Source organism: Homarus americanus, unplaced genomic scaffold (assembly GCF_018991925.1).
Source record: "Homarus americanus isolate GMGI-L3 unplaced genomic scaffold, GMGI_Hamer_2.0 scaffold24260, whole genome shotgun sequence".
Lineage (NCBI taxonomy): Eukaryota > Metazoa > Arthropoda > Malacostraca > Decapoda > Nephropidae > Homarus > Homarus americanus.
The window spans coordinates 9,949,638-9,975,939 of record NW_024721079.1 but is presented as its reverse complement, the minus strand read 5'-3'; the positions used below and the strand labels follow the sequence as shown (position 1 = coordinate 9,975,939).

The window sequence follows — 26,302 nt, the reverse complement described above, 5'->3', positions numbered from 1 at the left end:
GGAGTTTGGTGGTGGAGGAGGAAGAGGTCGGTGGTGGAAGAGGAGGTCAGTGATGGGGTGATGATAGTGGTGGTGGTGGAGGTCGGTGGTGGAGGAGGAAGAGGTCGGTGGTGGAAGAGGTCAGTGGTGGTGGTGGTGGAGGAGGAAAGAGGTCGGTGTGAGGGTGGAAGAGGAGGTCGGTGATGGTGGTGGTGGTGGAGTTTGGTGGTGGAAGAGGTAGGTGATGGTAGTGGAGGTCGGTGGTGGAGAAGAAGAGGTCAGTGGTGGAAGAGGAGGTCGGTGATGGTAGTGGTGGTGGTGGAGGAGGAGGTCGGTGGTGGAGGAGGAAGAGGTCGGTGGTGGAAGAGGAGGTCGGTGGTGGAAGAGAAGGTCAGTGGTGGTGGAGGAGGAGGTCGGTGGTGGAGGATGAGAGAAATCTACAGAGTGAGTCGACCCGGCTTGCATGTCTGGTCATAGCGGAGAGAGAGGTAATCACACACACGCACTGTTTGCATAGCTCAGACCTGTGCGGGGAGGCGTGCACAGTGAGAGAATATTTGCTGCAGTGTGACTAACGAATAATAATAATAATAATAACGATAACAGTAACAAAAGATAACAATAATAACAAAAGCAACAGTAACAAAAGCAATAATAACAAAAACAACAAAAGCAATAATAATAATAACAACAAAAGCAATAATAACAAGAACACTAAAACAATAATAACAAGAACACTAAAACAATAATAACAAGAACACTAAAACAATAATAACAAGAACACTAAAACAATAATAACAAGAACACTAAAACAATAATAACAAGAACACTAAAACAATAATAACAAGAACACTAAAACAATAATAACAAGAACACTAAAACAATAATAACAAGAACACTAAAACAATGTTCCGTGCATCTAAACGCGAGGGTAAGAGTAAATTGCCGTCACGTGTACAGTCGCATAACAAGTTGTTTTCAATCGCCTGCAACCACCACTGTGACCAGCTGAAACACTGGGACCCTTTACCTGCATGTGTGCCTCCCATCAGACAGGGCCATAAAGAAGACCAAGTGAAGGTGTTTTAAGGCACACACACACACACAGGTCAGGTTAGGTCAAGATAGGTCAGGTTAGGTTAAGTTAAGTTCGGTTAGGTTAGGTTAGATATCAAACTACCCATAATAACGCTCAAATAGGATCCGAATATTTTTGGGATGCTCCTCGAAATAAAGTTTGGCAATAATTCACGTTTAGTTCAAGACTTACATATGTACAGCCACTCAAAAAACTATCTCCACTTGGGAGGGTCGATGAATGTCAGAATGAACACCGTGACTCCTGTTGTCTCGGTAACGTTGTCCAAATCCTTCATCCGTTTGTTATATTTTTTCAACACAATTTTGTATAGATTATTTGAGTGAGTGTACAGGACGTAGGCTAACTTGACCTGTAATATGGAGTACAGGGTGAGTCACTCGCTGGTGGCCTCACATTATTGTTATTTATGATGTAAATCAAACAGGGAGGTACTACCGCCTGGGAAGATATTGGAAACATAATGTGTTGTCTTATGGTAGACTCTGCTGCCATATGGCATCACGAAAATTTTAACCAAGTCCCAGGTTGCTGATCTGACTTTCTGCCTCATTTACACACAATTGCAGGGTCTCAATTGTTCCTCTTACTATTGACAACACAACATACATAATGTGTGTTTCTCACTCTTGATTTATTTTTGTATTTTTTTATTATTTATGGTTATTATTTTTATTATTATTACTATTATTGTATTTATTATTAATTGTTAATTTTTATTAATTATTATCATTATTATTTTATCCCCCCCAGGCCATGATGTGAGCCAGTGACCTGTGCCAGGGTGGGCTAGTCCTGTAAAAAAAAGACGTTTATGTGTTGTTTTTTTCAGTTGAGTTTTTGATGTTATATTCTCAAGTGTGTGTGTCTGTCTCCCTCTACCTATCTTTATATATCTCTCTTTCTCTTTATATTTTCTCTCTAAGGTGTACCGTTGTTTCCATTTTCCCGTGTGATTTTATCAAGATTTATCTTATCCACGTTTTCATTTGATTTACATGAAATATATATATATATATATATATATATATATATATATATATATATATATATATATATATATATATATATATATATATATATATATATATATACAAGTAAATCATCGGGTGCGTGTGATCCAGGTATATGCTAATAACCACAAAGAAGGAAGAAACACGAAGTTCCCAAGCGCTGTGTAATTCACATCTTCAGGGGTGAGTACAGACTAAGGAGAGTATACAGAATAAGGTATATATATATATATATATATATATATATACACAGAGGAGGGTGAGATCAAGTCCACAATGGTCAGGTATTAGGTAATGACCCTACTAATCTACAAAAAGCACCGCAGCAGTCGGTAGTCAGGTCAGAGGGTAAGCTGACCCAACCGTCTCACCTGGTTACAAATCTTCTTAATTGGATAATTTCTTTTCTCTCTCTTTTCTAACTTTCTCTCTTTCTTTACATATCTCCCCCCTTTCTTTTTCTCTCTTGTTCAGTCTCATTAATAAAGGTTATATCAGCGAGTGAATCACCCATTATGACATACGTAGTTACAGTATATCAGAAAGAATAAACAACTTAATGGGAAAGGAGTGTGGGAGGGGTGGAAGAGGAAGGCGTGGGTGAAGGGATGGGAGGGAGAGGAGGGAGAGAGAAGGGGAGGTGGGAAGTACTGTGGAAGAGGAAGGCGTGGGTGAAGGGATGGGAGGGAAGTGGTGGTTGAGAGGTGGTGGGAAGGGTGAGGGGTGTGGTAGGAGGGGTGAGGGAGGTAAGTGTTCCGGGCTACACACACAACACTAAGGAAGTAGATTGACTTTCCCCCCTCACTACTGTCTCTATTTTTCATCCACCTTAAACACGTAAGTACCTACAAAGCCCTGACCCCTACTTCACACCACCATCCTTACCACACCCCACCACTCGTACCACACCCCACCACTCGTACCACACCCCACCACTCGTACCACACCCCACTACCCCTACGACACCCCACTACCCCTACCATCCCCCAACACACCCACCACCCCCACTACCCCTACCACATCCCAACCTCACCCCACAAAAAATCTAATCCCGCCTTGCATTACCTAATCTAACCTCACCAAACTTAACTAACCTAACCTCACCCAATCTAACCAATGCTACTCTAACCTAACCTAACATCACATAACCTAACACTGAACCTGTTTGTTGTGATGAGATAATATGTACAGTATATAAGAGATTCTCATGACGTGTCACGACCTTCACAACATCGGGTCACCTGAAGAACCTCCACCCCAACTTATTCTACCTAAAAATTAATTCCCCCTAACCTAACCTAATTCCATCAACCCCCCCCCCCTCTCAAATCGTGTTAGGGTGGTTAATCTTTAGGTGAAATAAGCAGGGGTGGAGGAGATTCTTCAGGTGATCCACAAACAGGTAATATTGTGACTAATAAAACACAGGTAAGAGGATTGTTGAAGGTGAGTCATAAGGCACACGCTGGTTATAATGAAGTATAACTCCTGAATACAACTAAGTCACAATACGCTATAATGAAGCATAACAGAATCACAACATGTTATAGTGAAGCCTAACACAACAACTCTCATTAAGGAACAACACATAAGAACATAAGAAAATAAGGAGTCTGCAATAGGCCGGTTGGCCTGTGCATGGCAGCTCCTGTCGAGAGTTACTACCACTCTCTATCATCCATGAATCTATCTAGCCTCCTTTTGAAACTTTCCAGAGTTCCCGCACTTACTACAAAGTTGCTAAGCTTGTTCCACTCGTCCACCACCCTATTTGTGAACCAGTTTCTTCCTATCTCCCTCCTAAACCTAAACTTATCCAACTTGAATCCGTTGCTCCGAGTCCTATCCTGCTCGGATATTATAAGAACTTTATCTATATCCCTTTATTGATTCCTTTCACCCACTTAAATACTTCTATCATATCTCCTCCACTCTTCGTCTTTCTAGGGAATGCAAGTTAAGTTTCTTTAACCTATCTTGATATGGAAGGTTTCTAAGTCCCGGAATCATTTTGTCATTCTTCGCTGCACCGACTCTAGTGAATTTATATCCATTCTATAATAGGGGCACCAGAACTGAACCGCATAATCGAGTGCGGCCTGACTAGCGCAAGATATAGTTGCAATAAGACCTCTGCACTCTTGTTACTTACACTTCTAGATATAAAACCCAATACTCTGTTTGCCTTATTTCGAACATTAACGCACTGTTTTCTAGGCCGTAGGTCCGGGCTTACAAGTACCCCTAGGTCTCTTTCACAAGTCGACTTCTCTAGGTTGATGTTGTTAAGGCTGTATACATTATAAGTATTTGTTCTTCCAATATTAAGTACGCTGCACTTGCTGGTGTTGAATTTCATTTGCCATTTTTCAGACCACCCCTGCAGTTTATTTAGATCCTCCTGTAATGCATTAGCATCCTGCCCCGAATTAATTTGCCGCCCTATTTTGGTGTCATCCGCAAACTTGCTTATGTCACTGCTGATCCCAGTATCTAGATCGTTTATGTAGATTATGAACAAGAGTGGGCCTAGTACTGACTCCTGGGGAACCCCACTGGTTACACGGCCCCACTCAGATTTAACACCATCTATGCTGACCCTCTGCGTTCTATCGGTGAGCCATGATTTTATCCAATTTAAAACTTTCCCCTCGATACCATGAGGCCTTAATTTTTCTCAGAAGCCTCTGATGCGGTACTCTGTCAAATGCTTTGCTAAAGTCTAAGTAAATAACATCGCAATTTTCGTCATTATCTACTACCTCGAAGACTTTTCTAAAAAACGTTAGCGGTTGTTGAACAAGATTTTCCTTTGTAAAGCCCATGTTGAGAGTCGTAGATTAATTTGCTACTATAAGATGCGATCGGATGCTATCTACCTCGTTGATTCAAGAAATTTCCCACTACTGACGTCGACTGATCGGCCAGTATTTGACGCTGATGATCTGTCTCCTTTTTGAATATGGGTACTACATTTGCCTGTTTCCACAAGTCTGGCGCAACTCCAGTGTCTAATGATTTTTGTAAATAAATTTAAGAACATAAGAACATAAGAAAGTGGGATACTGCAGGAGGCCGACTGGCCCTTACAGGGCAGATCCCTTTCACACCCATCCCAGCACTTCCATGTGCCTATCCAACTTCGTCTTGAAGCTCCCTAGCGTCCCCGATCCTACTATAGCACTCGGTAGCCTATTCCACATATTCACAACTCTATTACCAAACCAGTGCTTGCCTATATCCTTTCTGAATCGGAATTTATCTAATTTAAAGCCATTTGTTCTAGTTATTTCGTTATTACTGAGCTTCAGAACATCTTCCATTTTACCCTTGTTAATCCCACTTACCCACTTGTACACCCCTATCATATCTCCCCTAACTCTACGCCTCTCTAATGAATGTAAGCCTAAGCTTTTCAGTCTTTCTTCAGTCTTTCTTCATATGGAAGGTTCTAATAGTATTTACGAGGGGTCCGCTAATCTGTTCCCTACACTCTTTCAAGACTCGAGGGAAAATTTCATCCTGCCCTGGGGATTTTGTTTTCTTTAGTTTATTTATCTTCTTAAGAACATCTTCTTTTCTGATAGTGATATTCTTTAATTTCTCTTCTTCCTTTTCCTTAAATATCAGTTCCACCTCTGGAATTTCATCTCAAATTTCTTTTGTGAAAACTGATAAGAAGTAGCTGTTCAATGCTTTGCTTATTTCTTCACTGCCATTTATCAATTCTCCCCTCCCTGACTTTAAAGGCCCAACTTTGTCCTTGACCTTTGTCCTATATACCTGGAAAAATCCTTTGGGATTCGCCTTGGATTCTCTTGCTATTTTGATTTCATAGTCTCTCTTTGCTTTCCTTACATTTTTCTTAACATTCCTAGATAGTTCATTATACCTGTTTCTGAGCTGCTCCTCCCCTCCCTTTAATTTCTTATATATTCCTTTCTTTATTCCTATGTCATGTTTAAGTTTTCTGGTCATCCACCTTGGCTCATTCTTATTTGACCTAATTTTTCTGAATGGTATATTTTGTTCTTGTGCTTTATGTAGTATACTAGTGAATATATTATAGTCTTGATCAATTGTTGTGTCATCTATGACCTCACCCCTTCCTACTGGGAACTGACGTGACTGTTCCCAGGTGACCTCACCTAGGTACCTTCTTAACCCCTGATAATCCGCCAACCGAAAGTTTGGGACTCTGACCATATTGTCATTGTTTTTCGTTTCCCAATTTAGGGTGAACCTGATTTCTCTGTGATCACTGTTACCTAGATCTTCCCCTACTGTGATTTCTCTGATATTATTTTCTTTATTTGTTAATACTAGGTCTAATATATTGTCACCTCTAGTAGGTTCTGTACTTAGTTGTTTCAAAAAATTGTCCTGTACTGCGTCTAGGAAGTCTTCAGATTCATAGCCGCCTACAATGTTGTCCCAGTCAATATTTCTGAAGTTGAAATCCCCCATAATGCATAGGTTGTTATATTTTGCTGCCCTACTCATTTCCTTCCCGTTTCTACCCACACAGACTCGGTTCCTATTTCACCCTTTATTGAATTATTAATACAACATTTTAATGTATCCTTGACGAAGAGTGCGACCCCTCCCCCCTTCCTACCTTCCCTGTCCTTGTGAAAAAGGTTGTACCCTTCTATGTGGTACTCTGATAAAAAAAATTTGCTCGCCAGATTCATCCAAGTTTCGGTGATTGCTATGACGTCTACATTCTCGGTACATACAACCGCTCTCAGCAAGTCTATTTTATTTCTAACGCTCCTACTGTTTGTATAGTATACATTTAAACCTACTCTTCCCTGGTCCTGTTTTACCCCTTGTCCTGAGCAACTAATTTTACTTCCCAGGACCTGCTTGTTTTTTGACTCCCACTTTCCCCGACCTCTCTCTACTGGCGAAACCCCCCCTTCGGAGTGACAATTTCACGCTCCAGGGATGCAGACAACGTCTTTACCCCCTCACGAGACAAGTGTACTCCGTCACGACTGTACAGGTAGTCGTTGCCATAGAATCGTTGCCAGCTATCAATGAATGCCCAACCATTGTTTGCACAATGTTTTTCCAGTCGGCAATTTATAGCAATTGCCCTGGACAGCCATTCACGACCAACCCCTCTTCTAGGCAAGACACCACATACTATCGGGATCCCTCCCCTATCTCTAATCTTCCCCAGCGCCTCCCTATACCTGTTGAAAAGTTCCTCACTCCTAACCTTACCTATGTCGTTTCCTCCCACACTAAGACACACTACTGGATTGGTACCCTCCCCTGACAAAACCCTATCTAACCTCTCAGCTACATGCCCTATCCCAGCCCAAGGAAAACACACCCTAGTCCTACGTTTCCTATCCCTCGCACAAAAAGCCCTATCTAACACACAGTTCAGTTGATTTTAATTTAGCTGTACTATTCCTTCAGGTGACTGGAAGCATGAGGAGGTAACTTGGAATACGATAGGTGGTAAGTCTGTCTGTCTTTGTCTGCTACTGCCTGGCTGTCCTTGGTCGAGTCTATTAACTGTTTACCATTGTTTGTATACCGGCACCGTCTATAATATACGAGTATACATGCTAAAACAATGTAAACTTGTATGGGGATTTTACTGAATCTCTATCTACTCGTATCTATCTATCTAACGGAGAGAGAGAGAGAGAGAGAGAGAGAGAGAGAGAGAGAGAGAGAGAGAATAACAATGGTCAAACACAACCTCAGATAACAACAGTGAAAGGTGTCTGCCTAACATGGTATAAATGTGTGAAAAAGAAAAGTTTGGTCTTTCTCTACAACTATGAACAAGACGATGATGTGAGTGACAAGACCTGAAGATTAACCACCCTAACGCTACCTGTACGGTTTACGTTAGGTTAGGTTAGTGTTCGATTAGGCTGGGGGAGATCAAGGTCAGGTTAGATTAGGTTGTTTTAAGTTTGGATTAGGTTAGGTTATGTTAGAGTGGGATAAATTAAGTTAAGGTGAGATTAGTTAGGTTAGGATAGATTAAGTTACGGTTAAGTTAGCGTTAGGGTGGCTATTCTTCAGGTGATCTGTTACAAGTCCGGCCTTCATAATATAAAACACACCTGTCAGTTTCCTTTACACAACACCTGAGGAATGACGTGAGAGAATTTGCCTCATAATCACCGCCAACGTCCACAGAGACACACTCAAGGCTGATGGTGTCGTATAGTGCCTTGTGTCATAGTGTTCACCCCCCCCCCCACACACAAACAGAAATACACTCACATACATACACATAAATACACACAAAAACACATACACCACCCATACACAGAAACACACACACACACACTACTATATGTCAGCGTGTCGAATTTAGATCCACCAAATATTACAAAGTACAGTTCTTTCCTCTGACTCTCACCTTCCTCTTAGTCGTATTATTAACACCACCTGTTTAGAGTCTCTCCCTTTACTCTCACTTTCCTACTAACACTTCACTCTCACCACCCGTGACTCTTTGTCTCACTCTTAACACCCGTGACTATAAAAATAATAATAATAATAGTAATAATAATAATAATAATAACAACAACAATTATAATAACAATAATAACAACAACAACAATGATAATAATAATAATAGTAATAATAGTAATAATAATAACAGCCAACATCCGTGGCCTACCAATGAAGATGAACCACCACCACCACCGTCACGCAGCGGCTGGTGGATGAACAGTGACCGCCACCACAGGCATACCACAAGATTATTATACCAGCACTACGACCACTCGGCCAGGCAGGTCACTTGAAGGTCTGGCTGATTAGTGGTGAGTGTCGCTGGTCACTAGTGGGTGTCACGTCGCCCCCCCAAAAAAATAGTAATAAATAAATAAATAAATAAAATAAAAAATATCTCCGTCGGTCACGTCTCTGTTAGATAGGTAGATAGATAGCTATATAGATTTTATAGATAGAGAGAATTACCTCATACTTCACCAACTGGCCAAAAAATACAACAATGTCGACGTCATGTAAAAGAAACTATATTTTCATAATTGTCACGCCAGAGAGACGACCGTTCCCAGACAAGTTGTGTGAAGAACAATGTGAACTGTAGAACGGCAAGATGGCGTGTGGCGTAGTGAACCCCTCCCACAACCCCACACCACTCCTCCATCACCACCACACACCACTCCTCCATCACCACCACACACCACTCCTCCACCACCACACACCACCCTGGCCACACACTCCAACACTACGTCATGTCTCTCATAACAAGATAGCTGATAAACTAAGGCTGTAGCCACACTTCACATCTAGTACCTAAACAAAATTCTATGTACAGACTTACACAAACAATGCACTGGAAAAACATTCAATGCCATAATTATTATCATGATCACTGGGGTCCGATAAACACCCTTCGTGACCTCTACTCTGTAAACCTCTTTACAATAATGCCCGCAGGATGAGTATGAAATGCACAATAATCTAGGTTGGTGTCCGCGGAAAAATTCAAACAAAATTCCTCAATCACCACCTCACCCCACACCATGCCTCCATCTTAACCCTATATTAATTGAGTGTATATAGAGACAGTGCAGGTATATAATGTACCTAGACAGTGCAGGTATATAATGTACCTAGACAGTGCAGGTATATAATGTACCTAGACAGTGCAGGTATATAATGTACCTAGACAGTGCAGGTATATAATGTACCTAGACAGCGCAGGTATATAATGTACCTAGACAGTGCAGGTATATAATGTACCTAGACAGTGCAGGTATATAACGTACCTAGACAGTGCAGGTATATAATGTACCTAGACGGTGCAGGTATACAAATAATGGTAAATAGTAAGCGAATTCGACCAAGGATAACTCAACAAAACCATCTTATTGACTGCTATAATACTGGGCTTGTAAGAGCTATTGAGTCACGTCAGCTTAGGTTTGTTATTCAAGTTAAAAACAGATCAACTGTATAATGTGTTAGATGTGGCAAGTGGATGAACTCGGCAATGAGGATGGAGTGACATCTGTTGAACATGTGTGAGGGTAACCTAACACCTGCCACCCCCTCAGTGCTTCCTGCCTGACACACAAACACACACACGTTGAGAGAGTCAGAGAGAGAGTCTGGCGCCCTCACACATTCAACTCGTGGAGGGAAGATCATTCAGAGACAATACAATAGATACCAAATCTATAAACAAACACAGAACGCAACACAATGGGATCCGAGGCTATAAATCCAGCTCTGGAAACTGTACTATACAGCTCCACACAAAACAAAAGCCAATCCGGATACGTCGCGAACGGAAGGATCGGATTATAGCCCCACTGATGCGTGAGGTCTGAACTAAACCTTACACCACCACAATCTCGGTCTAAAACTTGAGAGATAAACCCTTTATGCGATCGACTGAAACATAACCCACAAAGGGGGGAGGAAAACAAAGGGTGAGAGAGAGAGGAGAGGATGTGAGGAGAGGAGGGAAGCTGAGAGATGCAGATATTGTGTTAGGTAGTTCAGTCGCGCCTCCCACCACCGTACACAACGCTTTCCTACGCGATTATGTTTACAAATTTTATTCATAAACAAATAAATACAATATCAAATTTAGGTATTAAGAACAGATTTGTATAGACAGTCTCAGGAAGGTGAGGACATCCTACCTCCACACGTTTGGAATCCGTGTGTGTACAGGTGACACTAATTAGTATCTTTACCGGTTGAACAATCAATACCATGTGCTTATTTCAAACTTTCAAGTTGATTCATATAAACATTACATGTCGGCCTCAGGGGTTAAAAGTTGCCATGCAGGTGAACCTTTAAACAACTTCAGGGGTTCAAAGTTAACGTCAAATGAACCCCTTTAAAACTAGAGGCTTAACAGTTGACATAAAAACAAATCCTTTAAACAACTTCAGAGGTTCAAAAAAATTGACAAGAAATATTAATCAATATTTTGGCCTCATAAACATAAACTCTCAATATACACTTAAGCCCTCACCAAAAGTATCAGATCAATTATGAACATCTGAACCACTATATTAAGCTTGAGAATCAATACTTCAGTGCCGACAACAGCTCGACCCAGCCCCCCTCCCCTTGTGGTAATTTTCAGAAAGTCTTTGTTGTGAAGCTACCGAGGAGTGTTAGTGGTGTAGGTGAGTGAGTGGGAGTGTTGTTGTGTGCGGGCTGCTTCCAGGTAACCCCCTTGTGTACCTGCCACCTGTGTGTTGATTAACTACCTGGGGTGTAGACTGTATCACGTAAAGCTTCGTCTCTCTCTCTAGGTTATTTTACCTGATTATTAACTGCCTTGGAGCTAACATAACATAACCTAACTTAACCTACTAACCTAACCTAGCCAAGCCTAACCAATTTAAGCCTAACCAATTTAAGCCTAACCTACACACATTCCATCGGCCGTGACCTTGGTGGGGGGCGAATTTCTAGACTCCCTGGTGGGTAGTTATGAGGTAACGTGTGTGTGTGTGTACGTGCGTGTGTATGTGTGAAGGAGTGTGTGTGCGCGCGTGTGTGTGTTCGTGTACAGGGAGAGACAAATCATACAGTGCAGCCCCCCAAAATAGAATGTTCTCTGTAATCTAGTGAAGACTGATGAAGGAATTCCTGCAAACTATTTATCAATTCTTCAAGTCTGTGCTCACCGGCAGACACAGACCCGACCCTTGGAGGTGTGGAGTGTGAGGTGTAGAAAGGTGTGGAGTGTGAGGTGTAGAGTGTGAGGTGTAGAAAGGTGTGGAGTGTGAGGTGTAGAAAGGTGTGGAGTGTGAGGTGTAGAAAGGTGTGGAGTGTGAGGTGTAGAGTGTGAGGTGTAGAAAGGTGTGGAGTGTGAGGTGTAGAGTGTGAGGTGTAGAAAGTGTGTGGAGTGTGAGGAGTGGGGGGTGTGAGAGGGGGGGTGTGTGGGGTGGGTGTGTGGGGTGAGGGTGTGAAAGGTGTGAGTGTGGTGAAAGGTGTGGGTGAGGTGTGAAAGGTGTGAGTGTGGGGTGTGAAAGGTGTAGGTGTGGGTGTGAAAGGATGTGGAGTGTGGTGTGAAAGGTGTGGAGTGTGGGTGTAGGTGTGAGTGTGAGGTGTGAAAGGTGTGGAGTGTGAGGGTGTGAGAAAGGTGTGTGAGGGTGAGTGAGGTGTATGAGGTGAGGGGTGAAGTGTGGAGTGTGGGGTGTGTGAAGGTGTGGAGTGTGAGCAGGATGGCCCGACTGAAGTCCACTTCCCAATGATTGTTCTCGAGTTAGTCAAGTTGCCAGAAATTGGTCACAATGATCTCAAAAATTCAGGGAGATGGTAAAGAATGGACGCACACACACACACACACACTGGAAGTAAGAGCTATCACAGTGGGTCGTGTTTGGAATGGTTATGGTGATGCCAGACGTAAGAGAAAGAAAGAAAGAAAGAAAGTAAGAAAAGAATGAAAGAAAGAAAAAAAGAATGAAAGAAAGAAAGAAAAGAATGAAAGAAAGAAAGAAAGAAAGAAAAAAGAATGAAAGAAAGAAAGGAATATGAACGTGAATTAGTGAACTGTAAAAAGCTGTTTCAGAAAGTAAAATTGACACACATCTCATTGGGTTTCAAACCTGTGATAGTGCAGCAACGAGGTCTGGAAAGTACATTGGTGCTAAAAAGAAATTATCTGATATGCTTGAGAGATCAAACACTTACACTCCCTGTCTACCTCATGGCTCTAATTTAGTGACTGGTCGTGGCTGTAATGCAAGTGAACTAATTACACATTCTGTATGTATGATGTACTGGAATCTTGCTAAGTATTTTTTAGCAGTAGCTCCAGTCGTCATGCAGCTGTTAAGGAAAAGTTGGCACAATTTGAAGGTGCATTGTAATTAAAAAATCTGTCAAAGACAAGATGGAGTGCCAGGACAGAGTCAGTGGATGCCTTTTGGAAATCTTATGAAGAAATATGTGAAGTTTTGGAAGAAATCAGAAATGCCAAGAAGAAATATGATTCAGAAGTAAGGACAAAAGCTAATGGTCTCCTCTACAAAATTAAAACTTTTGATCTTATTGTTGCGTTATGTGCATAGAAAAATATTATGTACAAAATAAAGCACATGGTAAATGTGTTGTAAACTGAGGATTTAGATGTTTCTGGAGCTCTTATCTATATGAAAAGTACATTGAAAATAATTGTTTTACTTTGTACTTTTATCCTCTTCATCAATGATCGGCTCGTTAGCCACTTGGACGTTCGGTCACGTCTCTGTTACGCACTGTTGGCAAGTACTGGGCATGCACCGGCTCCTGAATGTACCTGAACCTGCTCCAGTGTTGGTCAAGTCTGGTCTTGAAAGAGCTCACACTCGGTGCAGTCACAACACCCTCTGGCAGATTGTTCCAAGAGTTCACAATTCTCACTCCGAAAAAGTTACCCTTCACAGTTTTCTGGGCTTACGGCTTCTTCAACCTTGAGCTGTGACCCCTTGTGGGGCGAGCGTCCGCCAGCTCCAGGTAAGGGCACTTGACTGAGTGGTGCCCTTTGAGATGTTTATACACCTCAATTTGGTCGCCCCTTGCCCGTCTGTAGTATAAATTAGGTCATTTCAGGCGCCCTATTCTCTCAGGCGGCTCAGGGTATAGCTGAGGTGCCCTCCTTTGGACATTTTCAATCAACTGACAGTCCCTAGCATATATCGGGCTTCACTCAATGCGTAGTGATGATGAGGCTCAGTAACATTTGCTGGAGGCTACACTCAACTTTGCAAAAATATTAATATTGATGGAGAAGAAGAGTTCAAGAGAGTTCACCGTCAAAAGAAACAGCCCCCCCCCCAAAAAAAAAGTGATGATATCCAAACTCTAGTGCTCAGTATAATCTGTATTCATATTATTGTAAGGAATTTAATGCAGTTTTAGATATGATGGTTTCTGTGTTGACTTAAAAATCTGAAAACCTGAACTTTTCATTCAAATATTTTGCGGATGTTCTTAACTCAAATGTAGCAGACTATGACTCAGAAAGCGTTATTGAAGCAATAAAAAATATGTCAGAAACCAATCCATCTGAAATACCTGACACTAAATCTTACCGAGTTGAATTAGAAGTGTTCAACATTTTTTTTTCTGAATATGTGGAGCAGCATCCTGATGTAGAGAAAACATTCGCTCAGCTGCAGAATGTGCACTGAATGCTCATAGAAAGTATAATTTATTTCCTCATATGGCAAAAGTTTTCAGGCTATTCTTGACAGCACCACCTTCAGTATGTAAAAGTGAAAGGCCTTTTAGCAGACTTAAACTTTTGACAACATCCCTGCGAAACAGAGCCTCAGAAAAACGGTTACATAAACTTATGATTATAGCTTGTGAAAATGACATAACTGATCAGTTAGATCTTGTAAAGATCGCAGATAATTGGAAGCTTAAGAAAACTAGGACAATTAAAATTTAAGTTTAATTTCTATGAAGAGGTTAATGCTGCTGATTTTATCCAAGCTGTAAATATTTATTTTCATTATTTTTTCTATTTAAATACAGATTTCACTTTATCCATAACAATTCTATGCTAATGTTTAATAATTAAACATTTAATAAAGAAAATTTTGTAGTTCGCTTGATCATTTTTCTTTTAATCCTCATTAGTTGGTCAAATTTGATTGGCTGACTGGCGAGTTGGTCAAAGAAATTTTACCCCCACCCCCCATCACAACCACTTCTGGCCATCCCTGAGTGTGAGGTGTAGAACGGTGTGGAGTGTGAGGTGTAGAGTGGTGTAGAATGAGGTGTAGAGTGGTGTGGAATGAGGTGTAGAGTGGTATGAAGTAGGAAAGTGAAGAAAGGTAATGAGTGTGAGGAGTGCGACAGTAGTTAAGTAATCGTCAACCTACTTAACACTAACACACAATGGACCCACTTTAAAGGGCGTACTTTATTTTGGGTGAAGTCCAGCGTGTTATACGTGTCCCCCCTCTCTCTCTCCCACTCTCTCTCTCTCTACACACTTTCTCTCTCTCTCTCACCACTTTCTCTCTCTCTCACACCACTCTCTCAAACACTCACACAGACTCTCTCTCTCTCTCTCTCATCTCTCTCTCTCCACCTCTCTCACTCTCTCTCTCACACACTAGCTCTCTCTCTCTCTCCAAACACTCACACAGACTCTCTCTCTCCTTCTCCCACTCTCCTCTCTCTCTCACACCTCTCTCAAACCTCACACAGACTCTCTCTCTCTCTACACCACTCTCTCTCTCTCTCACCCCTCTCTCAAACACTCCCCAGACTCTCTCTCTCTCTCACACCACTCTCTCTCTCTCTCACCAATCTCCTTTCTCTCTCACACACACCACTCTCTCAAACACTCACACACACTCTCTCTCTCTCACACCACTCTCACTCTCTCTCACCCTCTCTCTCACACACACCACTCTCTCAAACACTCACACAGACTCTCTCTCTCTCTCTCTCTCTCTCTCTCTCTCTCACTCTCTCTCTCACACACCACTCTGTCAAACACTCACACAGACTCTCTCTCTCTCTCTCACCACTCTCTCTCTCTCACACCACTCTCTCAAACACTCACACAGACTCTCTCTCTCTCTCTCTCTCACACCACTCTCACTCTCTCTCCACCACTCTCTCTCTCTCTCACACACACCACTCTGTCAAACACTCACACAGACTCTCTCTCTCTCTCTCTCTCTCTCTCACTCTCTCTCTCACACACACCACTCTGTCAAACACTCACACAGACCTCTCTCTCTCTCACCCACTCTCTCTCTCTCTCACACCACTCTCTCAAACACTCACACAGACTCTCTCTCTCTCTCCACCCTCTCTCTCTCTCTCTCTCTCTCTCTCTCACATACACACCACTCTCTCACATACACACCACTCTCTCACATACACACCACTCTCTCTCTCAATCAGAATCAAATAGCTTAGGTTAGGTTAGCAATAAGTTGGGTTGATTAGTTTAAGTACACTATATAGCTACAGTGTCTACATACATACTGAAGAATCAATGTAAACTTGTAAGGCGATTTGGATCACATCAAGATTACCCACCCTAGCTTATTGCACCTGATGATTAAACACCCTAACACTATTCTCACCTAACACTAACATTACGCTAATTTATAAACTAGTCTAACGTAACTTATCCAAATCCTAACCAAACGCTAATTTGTAACCTATCCTAACACTAACCTAACCTCGACTAACATTAAACTAACCTCGCCTAATTTAACACTAATCTAACGCTAACGGGTAATTTGTAACCTAACACTAACCTAACGCTAATTTATAACTTAACCTCACCTCACGTTACCTGTCATTAACCTAAGACAAATTTATAACCACACCTAATTCCTCCAGGTATAACGTAAGGTGTTAAATCATCAGGTAAAATAAGCAGGTAGGGGGAGGGCTAATGTTCAGGTGCTTTGGCGAATTGACTGAATATCTCATCCAAACACTGTGGTTCCTGTTGTCGATACCTGTTGTATTATGTAGACGACGCCAGGGGACCAGTGTAGGCTCAGCTAACACTCGGGTGACTACAGACAAGCAGACGGACTGACAGACAAGCAGACACCATTGTTGACAAGACCAGTACACTTTCACACGTAGACGTTACTAGCCTTTTACTTGTGAATTAATTGGCAATAAATATCGAGAAAAAATTTGAAAAAATGTTGTTATATACAGTAGGCTCACCTACGGATTAAACACCCTGGCGCTAACTTAACTTAACCTAAATTAACTTAACACTAACCAAGCTTAACATTAACCTAATCTGACCCAACCTAACTAAACATTAATCTAATCTACCCTAACCTATTCTAACTTTACATTAACCTAACGTAAACTTAATCTAATCTAAAACTAACTTAATCTAACACTAACCAAACCTCACCCCCCCCCAGTTAGCATTAGTGTTTAGTCATCAAGTGCAATAGGTTTTGGTGTCTAATCTTCAGATGATGCAATGTAATAGTTGCAATAACTTCAAATCAGTCCTGTATCGTCATGATAATTACAAAATACATATAATTACTTTCAATCATATTTTGTACTTTAATTATACAATCCTATATTCGTTACATCTTATTACAGCTGAGTAAGTTTTAGATGACATGAAGAAAAGACACCCCAGATTATTTCACCTGATGATTAATATAAACTTCCTAATGCTACCTGGGAAAGTTAGATTAAGTTACGATTGTTTTCATTTAGGTTAGGTTTGGTGAGGTTAGGTGAAATGAAGTGAGGTTAGGTTAAGATTTTTATAAAGTTTTGTTGTGTCTCGTGTTCCTGTTTTCTTTACAGTTTTTTATTATATTTTTTATCTGAATTTTGGTTTGAAAATAAGCGACCTATACCGGTAGTCAAAAGGCTTCCATTAGTGTTTGTGTGTGTGTGTGTGTGTGTGTGTGGCGGGAAGTACTGTACGGAAAGGCGTCGAGGGGGAGAGGTGTGTGGTGTGGAGGGTCTGGGGGAAACGTGTACAAACTCCCCCTACCTTAACACACCCCGGAACTTCCGACCTGTTGCCTTATTATTAATTCCGGTACTACGAGACCCGACCCCACCCTAGGGACACCTGCACCGACCATCACTTTTATAAACTGTATTTGCTCCCAACACTTTCACACTCGCGTCATGCTCAAAAAATACCAAACCAGATGAATCACTAATTAGAAAGGGTCAATATTAAGAGAAAAGAAAATGGAGAAAGTACACAAGCGAAGATATAAAAAAAAATTTCTGGATGTTGTTACGGTGACAGGATCAGAAAGGTGTACTTCCTTCCTACCTTGACAGCTGCCGCGGCGGATATTGTAAAGGTGTGTGCGTCCTGCCTGCCTGTCCTGTCCTGCCGGTCGCTCACGCCTGGCTGGGTGCGCGCTAATCTGATACCCGGTCGTGGTGGCGTATAGAGCCAACAGGAATGCGGTTACTGGATAAAGGATGGCTTCAGAATCCAGCCTGATTAATTCGTGAAGGAAACACTTGGAATATATAACAAATTTATTTTCTATATTAATTTACTCGGGTTTTGTCCTGACCTGTGATGCCTTTCTCATTGGTAAAACAAATCAGCCAATTAGATCCTATTGTTCGTCATTACACATTTGTTGTCTAGGTTACAGGACAACATGGTACCAGACTAAGAGTTAAGAGTCCCTCCCCCATCATCATCAGCAGAAATCTTCGAATCTTACGTTATTAATCCCTGGGAATAACAGGACGCCCAGGACTAACATAATTACAAACGAGGATAATAAAAATCATAAATAATAACTCACAGGATATTAACTGCAGCACCCGGATATACGCAAACCTTCATAAGCATATTTTTTCAGTTTCTCTTCCCGCCACGATTGCGTCTGGTCCCGCTGCCGCCACTGTACTGTACTCTGGAGACCATAATGCCTGGGTATATATTAAGATCTTAACGTTGCTAATTATGTGAAAAATGGATCACATGAAGATTAAGTACCCAGTTTAGTTCACCTGATGATTAAACACCCCAACGTTCACCTTAACTAACCTAATCTAACCTTCACTAACCACACACAACCCAACGCTAACTTTAACTATTGTAACCTAACTCCCCAAGTTGCTTTAGGGAAATAATCATCAGGTGAAATAAGCCGGGATGCCTAATCTTCATGACATCCGAAAAACATTAACATAAGAACCCCAGAGAATCGTTTCCTGTCCTAATGGATGTCAATCCGGCGAGAGAGAAAGAGAGGGGAGAGATCGTGTTAACCTGAAGCTCGGCAATAACTTACCATAAAACTAACATTTAAAAAAATTATATTCCAAAATTATTCTAAATATTAATAAAAACATAAATACGGCAATACAAAGACACGTTAAGTTAAGAATAACAAAGGCGCAGCGATGAATCCGACTTACTTCATAAACACACATACCAGCGAACATCAACACTAAACCCGGAGGAGGTGTAAGATGGTGAGGTAAGTGGGTGAGGGGGGCTAGTAGGAAGCCTTTGAAGACCCCACAGGCCGGAAACCTCACCACCTGCCTCTTGACACACACACACACAGTTAAACATATTCGCAAATGGTGACAAAACTACAGAATTTATTGAGCCTGTCTACAGAGAGAGAGACATTACACTGACCAACACAACACCACTGTATAAAGAGAGTTAGTTCATTGACACGATAAAACGAAACGAAACAGTGAAAGACGTTTAACGACATAATAACTAACGAGGGTAAACGATAATTAATTTCAAGACGTTTAATGAAAGAACAGTGATGGTGAATCTACAGGCAAGGCGACCCATTCAACCAGCACTCGATCACTCCTATTGCGTTCGAACCAGCATCCCAGAGGAAAAACGAATACTGTAGCCACAACGCCAGTACATTATAGCGTGGGTTCAACGACAGTGGTGCCAACAAGGGAGCGATGGCCCCAGGCTACACCACCTGTACAAGCTTGACTGGCAACACTGTGGACTGACAGTGACTCTAATCAAAACAAATGAAGATCGACAACCCACCACTCTCAGGTCACTCAAATATTCCGCTGATATCGACCAGTTCACACCATTCCCAAGGCAATAATAAACTACCTTACTAGCTTAATATGTGAAAGAAACTAATATATTAACAATAAAATATCTTATACATATTATACAAGGTTAACGAAAAAGAATACCTATCCAGATTTTAAAGTGCTAGATATCAATATGTGGGTATTCTTTTTGGATCACCCTGTACAACCAAACGTAAACATATACGGAGTGTTGTTTTGTATCAGTAAACAAACAAAAATTACTATTCAATATAGAGAACATTTTCAATAACCATCTAAGTCACTTTACACGTTATCTATCACTTATGAACATTAATAAATATTCCCTAAAAGGATCCACTTTATACAATCGATGATTTTGCGGGTTTACTGATAAAAATAAATCCCATCTTGTTTGCATACGTCAATCAATACATAGATAAAAAATGGTAAAGTCTGACCAGGTGGAGGAGGCAGGTAAGTCAGGGGCTATTAATAAACTCATCAACTTTTTAATACTTCCTAGGTCATTAACTCACGATACCCCCACGACATTAATCAGTGTCCCAACTCAGGTCATGGATCAGTGACGTCATGCATGGGGTCACCACCAATCACTTTCACTACACTTCCGTGGGCCAGTGTTTCAGGTGACTTGATCAATGATTAGTTCTACCTGCCCTCACCCCCTACCTATTGTATATTGTGTGTATACCTGCAGTGTGTGTGTGTGTGCATTGTTTATAAACTCGCATTATCTGTGGTGTACTTTCTAAACAAGTGTGAGCTGCTTGAAGATTTTGCTGAATAAAAATTAATCATTAAACCCCGTCTGCCTGTCTGTCTATTTCACGGGCAAAAGGTCGGGGCCACGGGAGAAGTGTTTGAGTGCGTCGTGACATTTGCCTGCACGGCCAGCATCACAGGAATCAGGTGAGCATAATTATTTAAAATTCTCTCACGGTCACCTACTGCCTCTCCCCCCTCCACACACAGCTGCATCGTCTAGCTCTATGTATGCTAACCCTGGCAGCAGTCCCCATCTTACACACACAGCTGCATCAACTAACTCAATGTGTGCTAACCCTAACAGCCCCCTTCCGGTGCTTCTATAGTATACGGTCTACCGAGCTGGAGTTGTGTCTACCTGGATATTTACACTGCAGTATCCATTAACCTAACCTGGGTTAAGATATATTAGATTAAGTTATGTTAATAGACGCTACAGTGTAAATATCCCGGAAGACCACAACCAGCTCAGTAGACCGCATAGTATAGTAGCTTCCTCCCTACACAGCTGCACGGATCACCTGAATATTTGCCCCCACCACCAGGTTAAGTTAATTTAGATTAAGTTAGATTAGGTTACAGTAGGTTAAGTTAGCATTGCGGTATTAAATCATCAGGTGAAATAAGCTGGGGTACCTAATCATAAAGTGAAATAAGCTGAGTTGTCTAATCATCAGATGAAATAAGCTGGATTGTCTAATTAGCAGGTGAAATTGGCCGGGGTGTCTAATCATCAGGTGAAATAAGCGGGGTTCCTAATCTCCGTGTGACCTCTTTGAACTAACAATAAAACACCTCAGTCAACCCCGTTTAACTGATTCCTTTCAACTATTTCGTGGAAGGTGGCAATTACTGGCGCAAGACAGCCACCAGGACACCGGGCCAATTGTCAGGGAGGAGAAAAACGGGGGAGGAGGAGGAGAAGGGGATTAGGAAGAGAAGGAGATGAGAGGGGATGAGGAGGAGAAAGGGGAAGGTAAGGAAGCGGAGAATATAAAGAAAGGGGAGGGGAGGAGGAAGGTGTGGATATTGAGTGGAGGAGAGGAGGGCCCAGGAAGACACAGGGAGAGAGTTGGAGCCTCACGCCCCACTGGTCATCAACCTCCACGTGACCCCCAGCACGCGAGGCCTCCTGACCTGGGTCATTTTAACACGTCCTGGTGACCTTGGTATGTGTGTGTTGACCCAGGGCACTCCAACAAATCTCGGTGAAGTATGTATGTATGTATGCTTATGTGTACATGTATGTATGTTTGTGTAAGTGTTTGTTTATATGTAAGTGTGTGTATATGTACATGCCTGCGTGTTTGTGTCTGTGTGCGTGCGCGCTATCAGACCAGCACCAAAGCGTAAGAATGAATTACGACCTGTGTGTGAGTACCCGGGGGTGTAATACCTGTCGTAGCGACGAAGCAATAATATTATTCACACATTATTTCACACGAGGGACGCATTAGTGTGTGGCGGTGCAATAAGACCTTCAGGAGGTAGTTACACGTGGACCTCAGCTTTGTCTCCTCAACGACACACACACAGCTGCTTTATGTACCCCCCTCCCTCACATATTACCTTTGTGCATGTGTGCCTGTGTGTGCCAGCCATGCCCACCCACCAAACCATTCCTATGTTCGTGATGGGGAAAATCGTTACCCAGAAATAACGCCGCCGCCGCCGCCACACACACAGTGTTATCAAGCCGCCATATAATATATATTGTTGTGGTCCTGGCCATATATTACGCTATATTACTACACACCTGCTGTCATTAGTCTAGTCAGGCATACAGATATTACACAGATATACACACACAATCACATATGTACAGACATATATACACACGAATCAGGTATACACAGAAGTATGCACACACGAATCGAATCAGGTATACAGATATACACAAACAAATTATATACACGTGTGAGAATGAAGAAATACAAATACTGAAGGAATATTTATTAAAGACCACAAGACCGGCCATAACCAAACAGTTGTGTCTAAGTTAACGATTAATTATTTAACGTCAGCAACATCGATAATGGGCAACAGTAAAATGAATTGAACCCCCCCCTATGATGACCCCCATTCCTCCCCATGACAGCCCTCTCTTCTATTCACCTCACAATAACTTCTCTCCACGACAGCCCTTTCCCCAATCACCCACACGACAAATCTATCCCCATTCGTTATGTCTATCCTTTCCATTTCCTCCACCGACAACTCACCCCCCCACACACACACGAGTATAGCAGCTGCCAGTAACACGACCAGGGGGATGTAAGGGGGGAGGATCATTAAGCGAAAGGGGGTGAGGGGAATGATCGTTAAGGGAGGTGGCCAGGGAGAAGGGGGTGATGGGGGGGAAACTTAATTACCGGTGCGGTCGTGCATGAGATTCACCCCCACCGCTAGGACACTTTTTTGTAGAGAAAGAAGATTAGTGGTGGAGGAAGTAAGTTGTAGTTCGGACTTTGAAGAAATTTTGGAGGTAGGAGAGGGCGCGCTGACCGCCTTACTACGGGTTAGCTAAACTATTAGTGTGTTAAGGTTACAACACGGGTTAGTTATTGTCTGTCGGTGCATGAACTAGACAGGCAGATAGTAGGTAGTAAGCAGCTATCAAACAGGGAGGTACTACCGTCTGGGAAGATATTGGAAGCATAATGTGTTGTCTAATGGTAGACCCTGTTGCCATATGACACCACAAAAATTGTGACCAAGTCCCAGGTTGGTGATCTGACTTTCTGCCTCATTTACACACAATTGCAGGATCTCAATTGCTTCTCTTACTATTGACAACACATCATACATACTGTATATTGTTTCTCACTTTTGATCTTTTTTCTTCATTTTTGTATACCTTGTGGTTCTTTATTATTATTATTACAGTGTTGTTCTTGTTATTGTAGTTATCATAATTATTTTATTATTTTTAATTATAAAATTTATTTATTATGAGTAATTATTATTACTACCTTCCCCCCCCCCCCCAGGCCCCGATGTGCACGGGTGGGGATAATCCCTGTAAAAAAAAAGGTGTTTTGAGGGCCTTATTTCGTATTCCGCCGACCCTACTGGCGGATGCTGGTCTAGGGAAGTTGTTCATTGCCTGGCCGTATAGATCAGAGGTGGAAATGGATCTTTTGAGATTTGGTAACTTTTTGGGAACCATGTATGGTTGTTGTCGTTGTCTGGTGGGAGTCTTTGGAGGAGTTTTTGCTCTGATCGTTCTATCTTTTGTCAGACTGCTGGCCAGGGTGTGCAGCTGCTAGTTGATGGGTTTTATTCTCAGGTCTCTATATATCTCGGCTGTGGTTCTGGTCAAGGGTGTATCTTTGCACCTGTGACGAATCTCAGGGCTTCATTTTGGACCACCTGTAATTTTAATAATTGGGTGGTGCTCAGAGTATGAAGAGGTACTGCTGGGTAAGTTAGTATCGGTATGATAAGTGATGTAACCGGGTGGAGTTTTGTATTCTCAGGAAGCGCGTTAAAGCGGTATCGTTTTTTCAGCTCTCTTCTTGCCCTTTCCTTCCTGGTGTGGACATGATGGGAGTAACCTGTCGTGGATATATTCAGGCCCAGGAGGGTGCCTCTGCTTTTGTATTCTATCTGGGCATTATTGGTTACTAATGGATGGTCTTTCCTTCCGCATAAGGGTATCACTGTGAATTTCGGGAGACTGGTTTGGATTTTTCATTGTTTTAGGACACCCACCACCCTACCCACCCACCGCTAGGACACCCACTACCCACCTGACTCACCGCTGCCGTGGGAATGTGAACTCTCTAGGACTACTGTAAGTCATCATTATCACGCGTCAGACTCGCAGGGGATCGTAAGGTGAATATCTATCGAAAGACAAAGCGAATCACTTGAAGATTATCTCACATCGCTTACTTAGCCTCATCTAACGCTAACAAAACCTAACCTGAACATTAACCCCCCCGCCTTATTTTACCTTAAAATTAACCCCCCTTACGCTAACCTAATGTAATCTAACAACCAAACGCCAATCTAACCAAACCAAACGCTAAGTTAACCCCCCAAGCAAAGTCTCAATAAATTAGACTTTGCCCCCAAGTAGGTAAAATAAGCTGGGGGTTAATCTTCAGACGACCCTAAAAACGCACTTGTTTAGATGACTTGAACTAATTCTTAATAATAAAAGCAACCATGGACAATCTTTTCAATGCAAAGAGTTATAAGGTAATATTTTAGCCCGTTGCTGATGCGAAGTAAACGTATGAAGTAAAAAAAATACAATCGCACTTTAATTTTATATTTAGTAAGGTTAGGTTATATTATGATTTAGTTAAAGTTACTCAGTTTAATTTTGTGTTAAGAAGGTAGATGTACTAATTCTCACATTTTCCTCCTTCACAAAACACCAAACTTACTTCAAGTTATAAATTCGTATCATTAATTGAAAAACAGCATTAACACCTAAAAATAATGATAAATGATTACACGCGTTTAATGAGTTCACTCGGCATTCTGTTATTGAAAAAGTTTTACTGCACTAGGCTGGCTGTCATGTAAACAATAAACTAACAACAAGAACACTAATGCTTTTTCGTTACTCTACGATACGTGTTAAATTCATACACTTGGAAGACATATACTTATACTTAAATACCATAGTACATATATTTAGAAGACATGTACTGAATATATAAACTTACTTATCATGAACAAAAAGCCTCACACACGCACGCACAAACATGAGCATGCACATTCATATTCGCATCCAACCGCGCGTGCAACAAATATATTTCTATACACACACACACATTTACACGCAGGCATACATACTCATATAAAGGAACAGATATACACAATTATAAAACATACCCCCCACACACACAAACATACCAAAACTCATGTTTCTAAATAGACCACAATACAAATTAAATATAGACAAACACTGGAAAAAGACCGCACCGGGAAACTCACATACGTACGCACGCACACAAACATACACACAAATAAGTACAATACAAGCACACGAACATGCAAAGTACACAAAGTGTAACAAACATACACATACCTACACCAGCAAGTAAACTTGCATATGCCCTGAACTCACATACAAACCAATTAACAATATATTAACTGCTGTTTATAATGAACTTCGTTGGCTAGCTAGATAGTTACATTTATATATTTCTTCCCTGTAACATACAAATTCTTTTGAAATAATATACCCAGTATTTTTTTTCAGATGAATATTAAGATACATGGAATTAGGTTTACTTTATTACCTTTGTCCTATTTATTCTTAAAGTGCATGGTAAACATTCACATTAACTTTGAATTAACACACATATCAAGTTTACAACACAACAAACATGTACAGTACTGTACTTACCATCGTCAATGCCTGTATCTTCGTGCGTTCATTCGCCTTCTATCTACCCTTTCTTATTGATCAGGCAGTAAATCCAGTTGCTTGTAGTTGGTTCACACGATGTATATAAATGTATAAGGCGACAGGAACACTACCCGCGGCGTCGTCTGGTAAACTGAGGCCTCGATTCCACGACTCAGCCATTCAAGCTTTCTGTCGTTACCCTGGCAACCAGTGAGTCGTACGTCTGGCAGGAGATAAAATGTTGTACTGCAACAAACAAACAGATACCGTAACTTTGGAAGAGAGATATCTAATTACTAAAGTTGCCATACAACTTCACATTGAATTAGAATGTATATAAACAGTGTAAGCATGTAAAATGTATTTAAATAGTGTAGATATATAAACAATTGTAAACAGTTGCTAAGGTAAGTCAACAAAGCCCTCATTTAATTGATATTTATTTATCTTAGGTATTCTCAGTAAGCTCCTTTACTTATGCTTATTCCAACAAATGATATGTGCATTATTATATAAATATTG

The 26,302-nt window shown here is 41.4% G+C and overlaps 1 protein-coding gene across 1 annotated transcript in view; it reads right to left on the bottom strand.

The window, feature by feature from the left end:
* Positions 1 to 25,935, bottom strand: part of LOC121861543 — an 83,287-nt gene extending 57,352 nt beyond the window's left edge. Inside the window, exon 1 of the mRNA XM_042359394.1 lies at positions 25,778 to 25,935. Within this exon, the coding sequence (XP_042215328.1) occupies positions 25,778 to 25,780 (3 nt within the window). The 5' untranslated portion in view covers positions 25,781 to 25,935. The remainder of the gene's footprint in view (positions 1 to 25,777) is intronic.
* Positions 25,936 to 26,302: the final 367 nt, after the last annotated feature.